At 39.5% G+C, this 18,050-nt stretch overlaps 1 protein-coding gene across 5 annotated transcripts in view; it reads left to right on the forward strand.

Moving 5' to 3' along the window:
* The window catches only part of pald1a (phosphatase domain containing paladin 1a), a 58,703-nt gene that overhangs the window by 24,523 nt on the left and 16,130 nt on the right, over positions 1–18,050 (forward strand). For all 5 annotated transcript variants that reach the window (XM_084937528.1, XM_084937526.1, XM_084937527.1 and 2 more), the window contains exon 18: positions 3,469–3,609. In XM_084937528.1, coding sequence (XP_084793654.1) covers positions 3,469–3,609 — 141 coding nt within the window. The remainder of the gene's footprint in view (positions 1–3,468; positions 3,610–18,050) is intronic.

Genomic DNA, 18,050 nt, shown 5'->3' on the forward strand with positions numbered 1-18,050 from the left:
AAGTAAAATCTGGAAGGAATTGCATTCAGAAGATGAACCTGGTATCAAAATGATGATACAGAGGAGACATTTCATATGCCCTAACTTGCTTGGGCACCTTACTGATAAAACCCCATGAAAGTTTATCCAAAGACCAGTGTAACTGGTTGAGCCACCACTGGCAACAAGAACTGCTACAAGGTGTTTTTGATAATTGTCAATGAGCCTTTCACATTGCTGTGGAGGAATTTTAGCCCTCACTTCTTTGTAGAATTAATTTAATTCCACTTTGAAGGGTTTACAAGCTTAAAAAGCCTGTTTAAGGTCATCAGATCATGTTCGACTACATAACCCGGGTGCGCTTGAGCTTTAGGCCACAAAGTGATAGCCAGACTTTGTCCTTCAGGATTTTCTGGTAGGGAGCACATTTAATGGTTCCATCAATTACAGCGAGTTGTCCAGGTCCTGAAGCAGCAATGGAGCACCAGATGATCACACCACCACCATGTTTGACTGTTGGTGTGATGTTCTTTTTTATGAAAAGCTGTGTTCGTTTTATTCCCGATGTAATGATGTGACTCAAACGTTCCAAAAAGTTGAACATTTGTTGCAGTGGTTTTCTCCTTGGAACTCTCTCATGGATGCCATTTTTGGCCATTGTTGTTGAGCAAGTCTTAAGATGTTATTCTGGGTTCTTTTATGACCTCCTTGATGAGTCATCGATGCGCTCTTGGAGTAGCTTTGGTAGGGCAGCTGTTCGTGGGAAGGTTCGCCACGATTCCAAATGCTGTCCAAGTGTGGATAATGACCTATCATGGCTTTGTAACAGTTTCCAGGCTGATGTCATTGACTTCTCAGCTGTTCCCGCATGTCTTTAGATTGTGGCATGATGTGTTGCTTTGTGGGTTCTTTTAACCTACTCCACTTTATCAGACATCATCTGTCTAAGTGATTTTTTGTTTCAACAGTTCTAGCTATAATCGGTTTTCCCAAAAAATATGATTGATCACAATTAATTAATGATTTAACAAGAGATGAAGTTCTTGTTTCACACGTTGCCAGGCAGGTTTAGTTAGCTTTCATCTTTAAAAAACATGAAATCATCATTTAAATATTTCCATTTTTTATTTGCTCAGGTTATCTTTGTATTATATTAAATTTTAATATAATACAAAGATAACCTTAGTCGACTAGTCACGATTACGTCGACTATCAAAATCGTCGACGACTAATTTAATAGTCGACGCATCGTTTGAAGCTTTGTAAGATCACAAAAGACGCAGGAATAAGTAGTAGGATTTAAGAGTGTAATAACGGACTGAAACAGAAGATGGCAGCACTGCATGTACAAGGATGCCAGCCGCCGTTAAACCCCGAAGAAGAAGAAGTAGCTCTGTCCCAGAATTCATAGCGCAGCCCAGCTCAGTTTCCAACAATGGCGGCGGCTAGTTAGTTTTAATGTTACTCTTATTATTCTTTCTGGGTCACAAAATAAACGTTTAACATATTTTCAGGCGAGAATGTAGCTGTGTAAACCTCAAATATCTGCTCAGTTTATCAAGACACCACATATTTTCAAAAGCGCTCCGACGTTTTCAGAGACGTCTGTTACCCACTAGCTCGATAGCTAGCCGGGGCAAGGCTCACTGGAGTCGTGAGAACACCGGACTCCCGGCTTCAAACCCACCTCCGTCTTTCGCTACTCAGGTTAAACATATATAAGTCACTTAGATAACTTAAATATTTTATTGTTTGGCTTTTTTTTAGTATTTTATTTGTTCCTGAGTAAATCGGTTTGGCTGAGATCAAAGTTATAGTTTTTACACAGCTGAATAAACGTCAGGCAGACAGCTGATTATCAGAAGTGTGAGATGCTCCAGAATTTACTCCGGTGTCCCGTTATATGTTAGATATCAAGGAGCAGACGGCTGAGTTTATTAAACTTCACCTAAACAATCTGCAAATTTCATTAAAATTTAATAAACTATCATCTTGTCTTTATTTTTAGTTAGCACCTTAAACACTTAAAGCTGTAAGCTAATGATAGTTATATAAGAGCAGATGCTGCTGGTGCAATAAGCTGTAGTTTTACGTCCAATGGATGATGATCTGATTAGTCGACTAATCGCAAAATTAATCGGTGACTAGTCGACTATCAAAATAATTGTTTGTGGCAGCCCTATATTAAAATAAGTTCCATGATGAAACATGAAACATGTAATTGTGACAAAAACAGGGGTACAGCTGTTTTATGCAGGACCGTGTGTGATAAGCCATTGTATTTATGAAATATTAAGATAACTCAAAAGACTTTCTTAATAGGAAGGTAGAATTTTGCCTTAATTAAATTTTTTAAACAAAAAAAAATAAATCAACTACTTTTGAGGGATTTGATGGGAGCCACTATGGAGGGAGCCTTTAGTGATCCATCTAGACGCTAAAAAGCTATAATATTTTGTATCTTCACTATTTGAAGAGCCATTAGTTGAACCCAAACATAACTCCAAACGAATGAAACCTCTAACTCGGCAGCATCATTTCATCAGGTAAAAAGTGAGACTGTGTCAGTATTAGCTAAAAGGCTCGTCTGAATCAACATGAGCTCAATAATCATCTTAAGGTTTTTCATCTTTGCATATTTTATGTAACAGGAATTAACTTGGCGTGTTGACCTAAAAGGACAGACAAGCCTACTTTGCATTAAGCAAACAAACCATCGACCTGTAGTTAATTAAAAGGCATGTTAGTTAATATGGGACTGATAACAGGTCACCTCTTTTTGTGGTGTAAACTGGCATTCTTTGTGTATTTCGCCAATGACTCTGAATAGGACAAAAAGTTTTCTCCCTATTTTTAACTTTGTATTCATCTTGATGTCATTGTTAGTATATAAAAGTCACAGAGGGGCTGCCAACAAAGTTTAGTAAGATGGCTTTTAGCTGACCTGCTACACAGCGCTGTAGTTTTACATCATCCAAACATGGTGATGGAAGCATTCCATATTTCCACTAGGTCAACACACAAATCAGCATGCTGACATACATTCACAGCAACGTTTCATTTAGGTCAGGACTGACAGGCGGTGCTCTAAAAACTAAGCTGTGTGTTGCAAAAAGAGCTGTTAGTTTTCTTGCTGCTTAAAATAACAAGAAGACTAAAAGCTAGTCATAGTATTTGTTTTAATGCTTTTTCATTGCAGTGATGCAAAGTGTTGAATGTCAAACGCAAATGCAGAGTAAAACACAAAAATAACGTATTAAAACACTAGTCCCAGTTTTATTTGAATGAGTTAAACAGCTTTCTACAATGTTGTTTAAAAAGAATCTAGTTGCAGTATCATGCTGATTCAATAAAAACATAATTCATAGCTGTCTTAGGCGGGTGTGGATTTAGCCAGTCTGGTTAAATATTTCAGTCTTATCATAACTTCAATATCTGGGTTGGAAACATACTCTAAAACGAGGCTTTTTTATTTTTTCTTCTCTCCAGATTGTAATGCAGCTGGTACGTCTGCTCCCTGATGGCCACAGGATGAAGCGGGAGGTGGACATGGCCCTGGACACTGTCAGCGAGACCATGACTCCCATGCACTACCATCTGAGAGAGATCATCATCTGCACTTACAGACAGGTACACCACATGACTCTGTCCTAAAGACACGGGGCATCCATTTTTAGTGAAATAGATCTGAAACATTTTTCTTTCTCTTAGGAGGCTGAAACAAATCTGCAAAAATGTCGATTCGTGTGCTGTATTGATTGTCGGTGCAGTTTTGCACGTGGTCCCATAGATGGCAGCACAAACTAGTTTTTATAGCTTCACCTTAAACCCCGCAGAGATGAATGAGAAGGATCCACTGTGCAACTCGGTGAACTTCCTTTCAGGTCTTAATGGAATAGAGTGGGACCAGAAAAGGCAGGAAATGACAATATTATGAGCTCTTTATCTCTTGATGAAGAGTAATGGTCCACTTGGTGTAAGGTTGCATATCCTGTGGCTCTAATCTGCTTTCATTGCTACTTGCATTGAATGCCTTTCAAGAAAAAAAGACCCTTTAAAAACAAGAAATAAGGAGAAAAAAAAACCAATATGAAAGGTGTTCCATGCAAAATATAAAGAAGACAGAAGCAGTTTGTAAAAGGGGTTTCAGGGTCTGTCCTCATGCTGTGCTTTAGCTATTTGTAATGCAGTCAAATCATGGTGCCTTTGTGCACTGTCAGCTGTTCCCTTCATGCTGGTTGCACTCAGTCCTGTCTCCACATTTTCAATGGGCCTCGTTGTCCGATGAAATCTGTCTTTCACGTGTATTCTCTGCCTGCTTGTCACTCTGTGGTGTCAGGCTCCACGGGAAAAAAAAAAAAGATTCCCTTCAGCTCACTTAATAATCGTTTGGATCAATGTAATTGTATATTTGGATTGAACTTAGTAAAAGTGCTCATTGTAATTTAATTTGCAGTTTAAATTTGTGAGGTAATAAAACTTGAGAATAAAAAAAAAAACAGGAATAAAAACAATGCATTCGGCACGTTTGTTAGCTCTCACGTATAAACACAGCTGGTTTGAAAACTACATCATAACTGTAGCTGCTGATCATGTGGGCACACTGCTAAAAAGATGTCCCTCGGGGCAAGAAACTGCAGTCACATTTTAAACAAGGTCCTGTGTTTGCCAAACTTATTCAAAAGAAAAAATAACTGAACAAATGGCTGCAGGATTTATAGCCCTGCATTGAATACTAATACATCCTGCAGAGTAGTGGGCAGCGGGGGTTTTGGAGCAGGTAAGGGTTTATTGAAATGAACCAAAGAGAAAAGACTTCAAAACTGACTAAGTGATGGTCAGAGCTACATAAAAGAGTAAAGAGCAAATGGTATTTGCATTTCATGCACACAACATACAATTATAGCCTTTTATGTTTTGTTATGCTTTGATTAGTGTACTGGTTTTAACTTTTCTGCAGGTAGTATCATACGGTATCATTGTCACAGGAGTAAATGTTGGCCAGTCTGAAAAAAGAACCAGAATGTTGTTAATCAGATTTATCCTGTAGAGCTGCCACAGTGGACCTCAGATTGGCACTGTGTTCCTGTTCCAGCGTTTTTCCTTCTGCCTGAACCAGCAGGCCAGGTGATAAACAGTGCCAGATGTGGCTAGAACTGGCAGGCAGCAGACTAAAGAGGGGGGAGAGAAGGGGGGGAGCCCCCATTCCCAAAACACACACACACATACACTCTCTCTATTCTCACCTCCCCCTCTCTTAAAGCACCCTCCTCTCCTTTTGACAGTGGTTGGAAAATATGTCTTTGATAGAGAAAAACTATATTTACACTGGGACACAAACCATTCACCAGCTCACAGAGGGGCCTGGGAAGAGGGGTAAGGAAGGTGGGTGGAGGCTTTGGGGGGGAGCAAAGGCAAAGGGGATGTCTCTTCTCAAAGGGCCTGCAAAACTGCTTCTGCTGACCAGACTTGACCCCAGGTTGCAGATGCATTCTGCAACATCAGGGTCAGCGCACTCCAGAGGTTTCCCCCTCACTTCCTCTGTCTTCTTCTTCTCTTCTTACTTATCTCATCTCATCTCCTGCACAGAAATCAGCCGCTGTGGCCTTGATTTTTGTTGTCCAGCTTAGTTTTTATTAGAAAATCACCTCCGGCAATTTGTGTACACTGGAGTACACTTCAGTGTTATTTGGATTTAGTGGGGCTTTTTTTTAACAATTTGTTTATCACTCAAGAATCATTAATTTATATAGTCAAGATATAATTTCTGTCCACCCTCTGGCTCTGTTTGTTTGTTTGCCTATTGTGGGCTGCATCGTGGTTATGTGCCTTATCTCCGAACCCCATTTCTGCCAACGGTTATATGTCTCAAGTTCATCAGTTAGCTCTTCAATGCCATGCTTTACCTTTCAGACCCAAGACTGCAGGTTACATAGCTTTGTCTGATTTATAGGTCCAAGCAGCTTAAAAGAGTGACTTCACAGAAAATGTTATCACCGAGGATCACTAAACTCCACCCACTCCATCGAGATGGTATTAAAGAGAAAGAGGACTGAGTGGCAGAATTGGAGATTGTCCAAAAACCCAACCCCTAATCCATATTGATTTTTTTTCCCACACAGGTGGTGAGAAAACAGAGATGCACAGAACTAGACTGAATGAGTGGCAAATCAGGCTCCTTGTCTGTTCAAAGAAAGGCCCTCACGGTTTGGACGGGGCAATGGAAAAATATTTCTAGGGAGAGGAGATTGCTGTGAGGATTTTTTTTGAGGTAAGGTAGTGAATGTCTTTAGGAAAGAAGAAGGGGGAGTAACTGGCTAAATACTCCGAATTCACAGAGGTTGAAGGGACCACCGCAGGCACTGACAGGAGGATTAATTTTTACTAAGAGCACAGGATTAGTAAGAAAGAAAGTGAAATAACTAGTGAGCTGAGGAATCCTGCTGTAAGGTTAAAGAAAAGATTCTTTGCTTTGGAGTTAATATTGTGCAAGTTTGCACTTCAACGTCACCTATCTCTTATACTCTTTTGGCTCAAGGGTCTTTGTGAACACGTTTCTTCCCAATTAGGATTACCACTTGACAAAAGTGGGGAGCCCACCAGAGTGAGATGCTTAAAGAACTGAGAAGAAGCTTCTATTTAGATCCAGCGCGAGGTGGGATGTCCGGAGGTTGTTTTTATTAATAACTTCCAGCCTGATTAATGACACATATTATTCAGCAGCAACTGTCCACAAAATTACAGATGTGGTGACCTTATTGTGCAGACACTTATTCCAGAGACTACAGAGTTGAGATATAGCTGTGTAAATGTGTGGAGATACACACTGAGGGAAATAACGCATGTTTGGGGAGTTTCTGAAGTTGTTTGATGAGTTATGTGCGGCTGCTGTCCTTCACTTGCTATTTAGAAGCTGATTTATTTTTAAAGGATTTCCCACGGTTGTAAATAACTGCGCATTACAATCCTTTATATGTTTAAAGTGTTTATTAAAGTCTAGCTAGCAGCTAGGCCTGCATTCATCACTAATTTTAATATAACCTCATATGTTACAGCCACTAGGGATTTATGCTTGTCGTTTATAAACTGAAGAGTAGACTGATTTTCACGTATCCTTGCGAGTGGCAGCAAAGAGTTGGCTCAGTGATGACTTTAATGATCTTCTTGTACGTGTCTCACTCCCTTTCAGCAGACTACACTCCCTTTAAATTATGATTCTGAGGTATTTATAGCCATACATACTATGGTGGGTAGAGTATATGCAGGTTTTTGTTCGTACCATGTGCCGTGCCAGGTGACTTCACTGATTAGTATAGAGGAAAAAGAAATGAGTACAATCACCTGCTGCAGTGCGTCATCGAGGGGAAAAAAAGCAAACAGATAAGTATTTCCGGTGAAGGATTCAGCCACCTGAATTATATTCTCAGACTTTTTATAGCTCTTATATTATTCTTATATAACTTTTGCGGCTTACTTGGATTTGTTCAAAGTTTAATTACATCTTTACTTTGTACTGTACTGCCCTGCTGTGTTTTGTAGACCTCTTATTTGAATCCAAAGCCAGCAGGTTCTCCGGCACACTACCCGCAGTGATTGTAAATGTTATTTGCAACCGGATAAGACTCTGTAATCACAGTTTCTGAACTGTGCACTTTCAGTTTTTTGCCATTTTGATAAATTAGTCATAAAGCCTTCATATTCTTTCAACTGCCAGCATCTGACTATAGAGTCTGTCTAATGTCCTTTTAAAAGCCACGAGAGAACATAGGAGCTAATTATAAAGAGGATGTACAGTGAGTTAGGATTATTTGTTCTGCCTCTACTCATGCACCACCTTTATCTGAACCAAAACTTGTGCTGCTGGTAGTGACAGTGTTTCTGAGGCAGACTTACTCTTTCTTACTCATGAGAAGCATGAACTTGGAATAGTTTCCCAGATTCTCCCAACAGTGTCCAGAGTTCATGTGGGAAAACAGCTCATATGACCTCCCATTAGATCAGCCCATCTACCTGAAATGCAGTTTGCAAGGATTATTGAATTGCATTAGGCTGATATCAATTGTCTTGATAAATATCAAGTATTCAGCGCAATGAAAGCGCACTGTAATATGACCATAACGTTGAAACAAAGAGCTTCTTAAAAGAAAATCATTTGTGAAAGGATTTGTTGCCAGTCTTTGCATACACTTAAAGACAGACAACCATTTACACTCACACCTGTAGCCAATTCAGAGTTACCAATTAACCTAACCCCACTAACTGCATGTTTTTGGACTGTGGGAGGAAGCCAGAGTACTTAGAGTTTTCTGGCCTGATGGTGGAATTAAACTCAGGACCTTCTTGCTATGAGATAACATTGCTAACCGCCACACCACTGTGCTGCCTTATATTAGATAACATTCCCTAAATTAACTACCACATTGGATATTACATCTATTAGGAGTAAACTGGCAGTATGTAAGATGATGCACAACATTATAGTGACTTTTTTTGTTTTTCCCACCTGTTGTTTGCATTTCGAAATTCAATATTGTATCATTATTTTGTTCTCCGATCCCTGAGCAAAATATATGCCTCTTTGTATCGCCAGATGTTTTATATTTTTTCTTGTCAGCCACCTGTTTGCTTCAACTGCCATTTCACGCTGGGCAGGTAGTGTTAAGCAGTGTCGTGGGAACTGTGTGAGATGTGAAAGCAGGCAGCTCACCGTGGTATTTACATGAACCAGCACAGCTTCTGTTTTTTTGCCGGCTAACAAAAACATACGGAAAGGTGCAAACAGCTGCTGGGATCGCCCATAAGGGAGTTATTTCATTCTGTTACTAACCTACTGTAGCATTAAAAACTGATAAGCTAATTAGTTTCGTTGGCACACCTTATAAACACATCTTGCTATCACGGCCCAGCTTTTAACATAGTCTTTCTCTTACAAATAAAAAACTGCTCAAGCAATAAATTGCCTTGTTGCTCAGTTAAATGCCCTCTACAGTTTTACTGCGACAGGTTTGTTTAATCGCATAAGATCAATATTCCATGGGGGCTAGCCTGTTGTTGTAAATGTAAGATAGATATGGCTCTGTACTCAACATTCATGCTTTAGTTTGCTAACTTTACTGTATAATAAAGGTGGTGTTAGTGTTATTTATTTTTCCTTTCTTATCTTGCAACCTCGACCAAACACTGCAGTTATCTTGTGTCTGCTCATTTCACTTGCTCTAACAGAGATTATGCTCTGCCCGAATTTACATGCTGATCAGTAACGATTATTACTGTTCAGCATGCTTTCACCCTGAATAACTGAACTACCCTCGTCTGCCCTTTGCCCCGACTGTCCCTCCAGTCTCCCTCTTAATCGGGGACAGTGCGTCAGACCTGGGCACCGCACAGATGGGTTACATCCCCTCACACACTGTCGATGCCTCAGGCCAAAAGACCAGGAATAACTGCCTCCAAAGCCATGCAAATGTGCTTAAGCATGCTCCCAGTAGCTGTGGTCATGGTCTGTGTGAGTTCCAGCTCAGTCCCAAATCATTTCATCAGGAAAAAGTCCACCTTTCTGCCATTTGCGCCATCTAGCTACTGGCACTGAACAAACTGGGAACGCAATTTCACTGCTGAAGTGACTTAAATGCCAACCATGTGGATTATGCAAGAAGTCGTTACTGGGTCGAGTTGCTCCGGGAATCAAACTTTGAGAATGCCCCACTGGGGAGGCCATGTTTCATACGTGAAGACAGTTGTGCAGCAAATGAATGCAATGTCAACAATTGCATACCTTCTCCCACAGAGCCGTCACAATCTTCATAGTAACAAGCATTTTATACATGCTGGCAACTGAACTCAAATGCATTTCCTAAGGTATGGACATAAAATATGTTTAAGGCATATAATTTAAAAAGGTTTGTTTAGTATGCTGGCCAGCTACACCCGGCTGGTCTGATCTCATAATGGCTCTTTGTTCCTGTAGTCGTTGTACATAAGAGTAAGTTTAAGTAGTGCTGCTGCAGACATCCTGTGGTTGCAGTGTAATAGTCAGATTTGCTTAAAAAGGTTCCAAAGTGAGTGAATTACCTGTGTGCCAGCCATAATAATAGCCAATAAAAGTTACTCCTGTGCTTCCTTTTTTGACTTCTTTACAATAGCATACAATGGTTCATAGTTCATTGTATTCTAGCATTGTAGTGTCCAATGAAAGTGAACAATCAGCATGAGTTGTAAATGATGCGTATCATTCAAATGTTAATTCCTGCTCCTGATTTTTTCAGCATTCAGTGATAGGCTATTAACCCCACTGGTGAACTATAAACATTACACCGCAGTAGTAAAATTTGCTTCTAATAAGGTTGTAACCTTGCACGAAGAACAAAACAAGAAGCCCGACAAATACAGATTATGAGTCATTGCAACAGTTATGTACTCATATTGGGCTTTGTAGAATTGCCAGCTTTTAGGGTTGTCAGAGAAAGCCTTAATAAAAGCAGGAGTTATACTGGATCATCATTTCAAGAGGAAGAGAAAAATATAAATAGACAGAACAAGCAACTAATAGCAACGCGGCATACATTTCATTTCCTTTAAAAAAGGTTGTGGTGGCAATATCATAATATTTACTTGGTTGTCCTGTTTCAGTTAGCCACACGAGGGGAAGTATCTAAAATGTATATATATATATATATATATATATATATATATATATATATTTATTTTTTTTTGTAGTTTGTAGTCGTCCGAGTTTCAACAGTATTATTAAGGAGCTTAGTGTAAGTGCAGTCCTCATGAATTCTTTTCCATCAACGTTGAGGAATAGTGAGAAGAAAAAGACATGGGAGGTCACTTTTTGGACTGCAACCTGTCAGTCGCGTCTCTCAGACGTGTTGAGGGGAAAATATGTGGTTGTTCCTTGTTTAACTGAAATAAGTATGACCTTCCTGAAAAACAGGACACTCACAGATTATGGCTTCTGATCTGTGTCCCTCTGTGCATCTTAAGGGCTCTCAGGCCCAAAGAAAGTGGCTGTTTTCACATATTAAATAGTGATATGAGTTTTTAATCCCTCTGCAGTGTGGTTAGCAAACAACGTGGTCTTTAAAGCAGCTTTGTGGCTCCCTAACAAGGATAAAAAAACCCTCAAACATCAATTACATCAAAATGCTTTCTGTTGCTGACTAACATCAATGTAGAAGGTCATTAGTAACTAAAAATACAAATTTGATTAAAAGAACTCTAATTAGTTTGAAAATATTGAACGTCTGTTTAGCTAGCGCAACAACATAGCATTTTAATGCCTCGCTATTGGGTTTGCATGCATAAGATATTGGGTAGCTCAGTAAATGATCAGTGTGGGAGTCACCACTTGTGTTGCCAGGCATGTGCACGTACAGAATGTACCATAATGGGTGTGGTTATTGTGGGCAGATATTCCAGTCTCTGAGTAGGCCCTGCTGATGAGCCCTGTCTCCTCCTGTGGCTTCTATAATCTCTGCTCCCCAGACGAATCATGTATTTCTGCTTGCTCTATTGTCAAAAAGATTGACCTTGCTTAATCAAAAGCCTGTTTATTTTGCATTCTTTTCTTTAGTTCTCCATCATATTAATTCTGTTTTAAGGTGTAATTTGGGGTTAAATTCTTTTTGATTGTTAACTATAACTGTTATAGGTTCAGTGTAAATGTCAAGTAAAATAAAAATCTGTATTGTGATACAATTAAAAATCCTCATGGATTGTTAAAGGCTAAATGGAAAGACTGAATACCGATATATATGTACAATATGTGGCTTGAAACTGCTTTTAACTTCTGAGTGACTGGGAAAAAAGGAGGATTAGAATCTGTAGAAACCATTAACATAAAGGCACCTTCGTCTCCTCCTCTCTCTGGCTGCGGCATGGGTTCTTTTCTGTTTTAAAAAGGAGTTTTTCATATTATGTTGATCCAGTCCTGAGACTGGAGGCCGAATGATGTATAGCTTTGATCGTTTTGCCATGGCCAGACTGGCAGAGGCTTTCTGGATGGATGCTCAGGTGTTCATAAAAAAGTGCAAGTTAAAAAAGGGTTCTGAGGCTCAAGCAGCCTAGAGGAATATAAAAGAAATGCATTCATATACTTCTCTCATTTTTACATCTACTGGAGGATGAATAAGCTTGGTTTTGAAAAAAATATACCCACTGACCACTTTGTTAAGTACACCTTTTCAGCTGATTGCTAATGCTGAATTTTTAATCAGCCAATCACAAGGCAGTAAATCAAAGCATTTAGGTATGTACACATAGTTATGACAACCTTTTGAAGTTCAAATGCTACATTAGAATTAAGGTCATTTAGTTGATTTTGAACGTGAGATGGTTTTTTATGCTAGATAGACTTGCCTGATCTGCTGGGATTTTCCCCTCAGAAACCATCTCTAAGGTTTACAGACAATAATCCAAAAATATGAGAAAACATCCAGTGACCAGCCAATGTCTGGGCAATAATGTCGTGCTGATACTTGAGGTCAGAGGAGAGTGGCCAGACTGCTTTGAGTTAATAATAAGGTAACAATAGCTCAAATAACCAATGTATAACAACCCAGGTCTGCAGAAAAGCATCCCTAAATGCACAAGGTTATATGAATGATATCATAAAAACTAAACCAACCAATAGGCTTAGAGTAGATCAAAGAGTTAAGTAGTTACAATGTTACAACTCAGATATCTTATAGGACATATTAATTGTTATTCTAATTAGATCAAGGTCTAACATACCAACCTGCCTTACTCATTGTAGCCTTGTGAGCATTATAACTAACATATTAGGTGTAAAAACATGCTTTGTGCTCATGTTTGACTATGAAACAACCTCTAGTGAATTCTAGATGGTGGCATCTGAGAAAAGGCAAGAGCAATAGATCTTACTGGGGATGACTTTCTAATGCAGTCTCTTTTGTGTGTATGTGTGCTTATCTACACAGACACACACGCCACATTTGTTTGTGTGTATAAACAAAGAGCCTAGTTTAGTGGAGCCCTGATTGTTAGAGGACATGGTTTGGATACCCACAACATTGTGTAAATCCTGGAAAGCTGGAGCTTTGTTGCATGTCCTCATATTGTTTCCTATGTATTTCCTGGCTCTACTTCTACTATAAAAAAAGAACATAAGACTTATTTGTCTTAATTTCTGTTAACGTACATTTTCAGTAAGCTGTGCCAACAACTTTCACGTTATCTTTTAAAACATTCACCTGGATGGAAAGCAGTTTTGTTAAATTGCTGTCCGCCTCTGGTTTAAAATCAGCATGTGCAGCCTGCTTGACTTTGAGATGTCTGTGCATTGAGTTGAGAAGCCGTGTGTAGGCTGCCTGTCCACTTTGGACAAGTTGGAGTTTGGCTTAGGATTTGAGTGGGAGGTGTTCTTGTGGAATCTGATGAATGGCTGTTTGTGCAAACTTGTGTGGTGAGGGCCAATATGGATTGGCCTTTTTACCCCTGCAACCCCATCAGCTGGTAATTGGCACCATATGTCAGACAGGCAGACCTCTCCATAATATGCACTTCTCAGCTTGGTCCTTACCCATATGAGTCAAGAGACAGGTCAACCTTCAGCACTGGACTCCCAAACTAGATAAGTCATGCTTTATTAAAAGTTAAAAAATACCAGTGTACATATTTTGTTTTTCTTGTTTTCTGCTGAAAATGGTCAAAACCCACAAATTTAAATGTTTCACTCTTCACAAACCAGCCTTACCATCATGACTTGTAAGCAGCTGTAACCTAGAAACAAAACCCCTAAAATATATTAGGTGTTTTTATTACTGTTTGTATGATATTGAACAACTTCAATGTGTGAAGTCATTTGCCTTTAACATGCTTCGCTGGTAGAATGGCCGCCAGTAAGACTAGATTAGTTGGTCACGCTTCAAGAACTATGGATGACGAAGCATCCTAGCTACAGTCCCACAGAGGCCGATGGCTCAGTCGTCTTAGTGTGTTCAGGCCAGTAAATGGACGTTTGAAGACAACTATCAGGACGACATATCCAATAATTGCTTTTCTAATCCTCTAGTAAAAGGGAAAAATCATTTTCAAACTGCTTGATGTTTTTGTCAGGGTTAAGAGACTGTATGGCACACTGGCCTGTGAGGTGTCAGTACTGTCAGTGCGTTTTTGCCTGAGAGATTCACGGCAAGAGATGGACAGAAATTGCTATCACCCTGAAAAACCCTGGCGGGCAAAATGTTAGTGGTTTGATAAATGAATAGCACTAGCTACACAGTAATTGACTTGGCTGTCAGCCTGTGTTTGTGTGTAGGTGTGACTGGAGGTGCACATTATCACTGTGATTTTAGTCTTTAAGCAAGCACAGATCCAATCATTGCTGCCTCGTGTTGTGTTTAGATTTTCAGATTGACAATTTGACCCTTCGTCGGGAACCTGGGATTGCTCAACATCTGGAACACTTTTATACCAAACCTTATGAGGAACAGTATTTCTATTTACACAACACATAGGCACAGGTCCGGCAGCATATTTCACATGTTGGTGGCGTAACTACAGCTGCAGGCTATGACGCTTATACAGGGATTATCGTGAACCTTTGTCTGAGCCTCGTCTGATGTGTTAGAATTAAAAACAGAGACAGAAAAAACGTGTCTGCTGTTGTATTAAATCACTCACAATCACATATCAGTGCACGTTTCACTTCAGACAATGCAAAAAGAAATTGCTGCATAGAGCTGAAGCTGCCTACAGCACGCACCATCTTTCTAAAGCATAAAGCTAATAAGAGAGACAAAGAATAAAATGCTGAAATCACAAATGCTGTAAAACACAGGGATTACTTTTATGAACTGCTTAATGCTCCTTTAAAATTCAACACATTGTTAAATTGATTGATGTGCCACTTAAAGAAGAAATGTAAGACATCTGATTCAAAAATGTTAACCAGGTGTGGTTACAGTGCATTTGTATCCACTTCAAATGTTTAAGAAGCAGAGTGTGCGCTGTTCAGCAGTCAGATTACCTGAGAAGTTTGGAGTTGCTTTGCTGAGAGTTTGTGCGTGCACAGTGGTGGAGTGGCCTCACAGTGAGAAGGTTTTTTTATGGCGTATGCTCGCTTCTTGAGTCCAGGTTTCTTCCCACAGTTCAAAGACACACTGGTTAGGTAAATTGGTGATTCTGAATTGCTTGTAGGAGTGGATGTGAGAGTGTGACGTTGTCTGTCTCGCTGTAGTAGCCCTGTTAACCCTGTGATAGACACCCATCCAGGGTGAATGACTTACTGAATAGTGGTTTGCAGTAGATGTTTTGATAAATATTGTGGCTATGTTTGAGTCATTTTTAATGTACCATCTGCTTCTCTTTTGGATTTTAATTACAGGTCTAATGATTTTTCTTGTGGTGTTGGTAATTATTATTTGACATTTTTTGTCCTCTGGCATAGATTTTAAGTTTTGGGTGCTATTACAATTATTAAAAGTGTTGAGGAAATTTCCTATTATATTACACTTTTCTTTGATATACTTAAACTTTCTGCAGAGTAACACAAAACTGCAGCCCTCATTTCTTTATATTTTGCTAGAGTAATAGGAGCCAGGTGCAGTGATTTACTGAAATATGTGCAAACACACATGGAAATAAAGTATATAAGACAAAAACAGAATTTGTGCAATTTGAATAACCTTGAAAGTCAAAATTACAACTAAAGAAATGGGAAGAAAAGTGTTTTTCTGACAGGCTCTACTAACAGCCTAAAGATAACATTTAAAATTGGTTGTTTGGCGTGTTGTCTGTTATCACAACACTGGTTCATTCGTTGAGTTCGGTGCCCTTTTTATGCTTGAATGACTCATAGATCAGTGTTATGTGGTTCATAGTGTTATGCGTTTTTTGTTGTTGTTGTTTTTCAGGTATGTTCTAGTGACAGTGGATTTGGGTATGCATGTAGTGTGTTTTACATGCTGTACATCCATCTAACATGACATAACCCAATAAATTCTTATTATCTGGAATACTAGTGCTGAAAAGACCTAGATAAGGCACTTCCAGTCATGCAGTTAACTGTGTCTCCCTTGTGAGTGTTTGTGCAGTGATAACATTTTTTAAACACTTTCCCACTTTCACATTGTCCTCGCTCAGAAGTCTGCTCAGCCAACCAGCATTCCTGGACTCTCTCAACAATGGTATGTGTTTGGCCAGTCTCCCTTCTCATTCAGGGCTGAGGAGCACTCAGGACATTCATTATTGCACCTCAGCAGCTGGTTGAATTATAGCTTTAACCTCTGATAGTCCAAATGGGCTGACCAGTCACCCCCTTTGTTCTTAAAAACCAGAGATAATGATGTAATTCTCAGTTACACCCCTTTTTTCTAATGCCATCAACTCAGGAGAAATTTTTCTACTTAACGTGCAATAGCTAGAGAATTTTAAGAAACCTGACTACCTTCTTCTCAACAAAGCGAGCAAGAAGTAGTTCTTAGTTTAAAAAAAGAAAAATGCTGAGCAAAGAGTAAAGAATTGTCCCAGAAGCTAAAAATATTATATACGCAAATCTAAAACCTTCAAGACTGACTTGTTTCCACAAAAAAGCTCTCTTTCTTTACCACAACCTTTCCAACATTGTCTTCTGATGGAATTTCTGATTGTGCTCAAGAGGCCGTTGAACCGCACACATGGCACTGCTGATGCAGACAGATAGATGGCAGCCAGCAAATTAGAGCTCAGGAGATTGTTAAGGTGTGAATTATGTAATCCTTGCAAACTGAGCTTGTGTGTGTAAGTGTGTGTGTTTGCATGTGTGAGTGAGGGAGAGACACACAGAGAGAGAGAGTCAGTTGCAGTGGTAGGTGCCAGGCTTTGGCATTGTAGTTTTTCAGGCTAAGAAAGGAAATGCTGAAAGCCCCATGGGGGTGCAGGGTGCACAGGGTAATCAGGTTCACATGCGTTCACCTGCCCTCTGGCTGTAGTCAGTGTTAACTTAGGAATATTGAAAAAAAACGAGGTGTGCATATTCTTTGTCTTTCTTCCCCTTCCTTTGGGGGAGTTGATAAACAGACAGCACATCCATTGTTTGCCTAGGTCTGGTTTCTCCACCACTCTGCTGCAGATGCTTGGAAAACCGGGATCCAACCACAGCTGTTTGGGAATGGACAGGAAACCCCTTTCACCCCCCTTTCTGTCTGCTGCGTCATTCAGCTCTGGAATGATTGCATTATGGTGTGCTGTGCACATTTCAAATTACCCAAACTTTTAGCCCACCTACTCATATTCTCTGTACAGCTCCCTAAATGCCTTTGCTGCACACCGGGAGCAGATAACCTTTTAATTCAGCTTCGTTCATCAAAAACAAAGACCACTGCGAAAAAGCATCATTAAACCATACTGCACTTCTCCAAGCACTTACTTTCTCTTAACCCCCACTGACATGGTATTCAATCCAGTATGTGCCTGGATGGCAGACCTTGTCACTTTGTTTCCTGGCAGTGCTAAAGGCTTCTAAGTAATCAGAAGGAAGAAGCCAAAAAGGGAAAGCACCTTAACACTGTCTCGGCACTCTTATGAAAGCCTGTCAGCATTCACCTTGGTGTTGTTCGCAGCCTATAATTGAAAAAACAACTCAATTGCATGTAATAGCTCAAAATCTGCTACAGAGGTCTGACTTTGTTTGGTGTCTTTGTTTTATGTCTATCTTTAACTCCAATATTTTGTATTTTAATTTGTCCAATAATTACTGCAGGGTTTTTAGAGGATTAGTCAGAAACATAATAAACCAAATAATTTTTTTCAAAAGAAGAATTTAATTAATACATTCAGTTTTTTACATTTTATGGCCAACGTTTGCTTGGCTTTCCCTCCTCGAGACAGTGAATTGGATTTGTGAAAATACTGTTTTCTTGTCTCTTGAATAACAACAGGGGAGCATGATATACTTTAGATGATTGCTAAGTACTCTAGCGTACAGACCATATGTTTTGGCTATGAAAGTGATTATCACAAGAATAGCCATGTAACTATTGTAGTTATTTAAATAGAGTGGAGGTGAAGAGTTGGGTAAAACACAGGGGTAAACAGCTATTGTGAAAATTAGGTTGTACCTGTTG

This window comes from Perissodus microlepis, chromosome 8 (genome assembly GCF_051167445.1).
Source record: "Perissodus microlepis isolate ML-2025 ecotype Zambia chromosome 8, ASM5116744v1, whole genome shotgun sequence".
In the NCBI taxonomy this organism is placed as follows: domain Eukaryota; kingdom Metazoa; phylum Chordata; class Actinopteri; order Cichliformes; family Cichlidae; genus Perissodus; species Perissodus microlepis.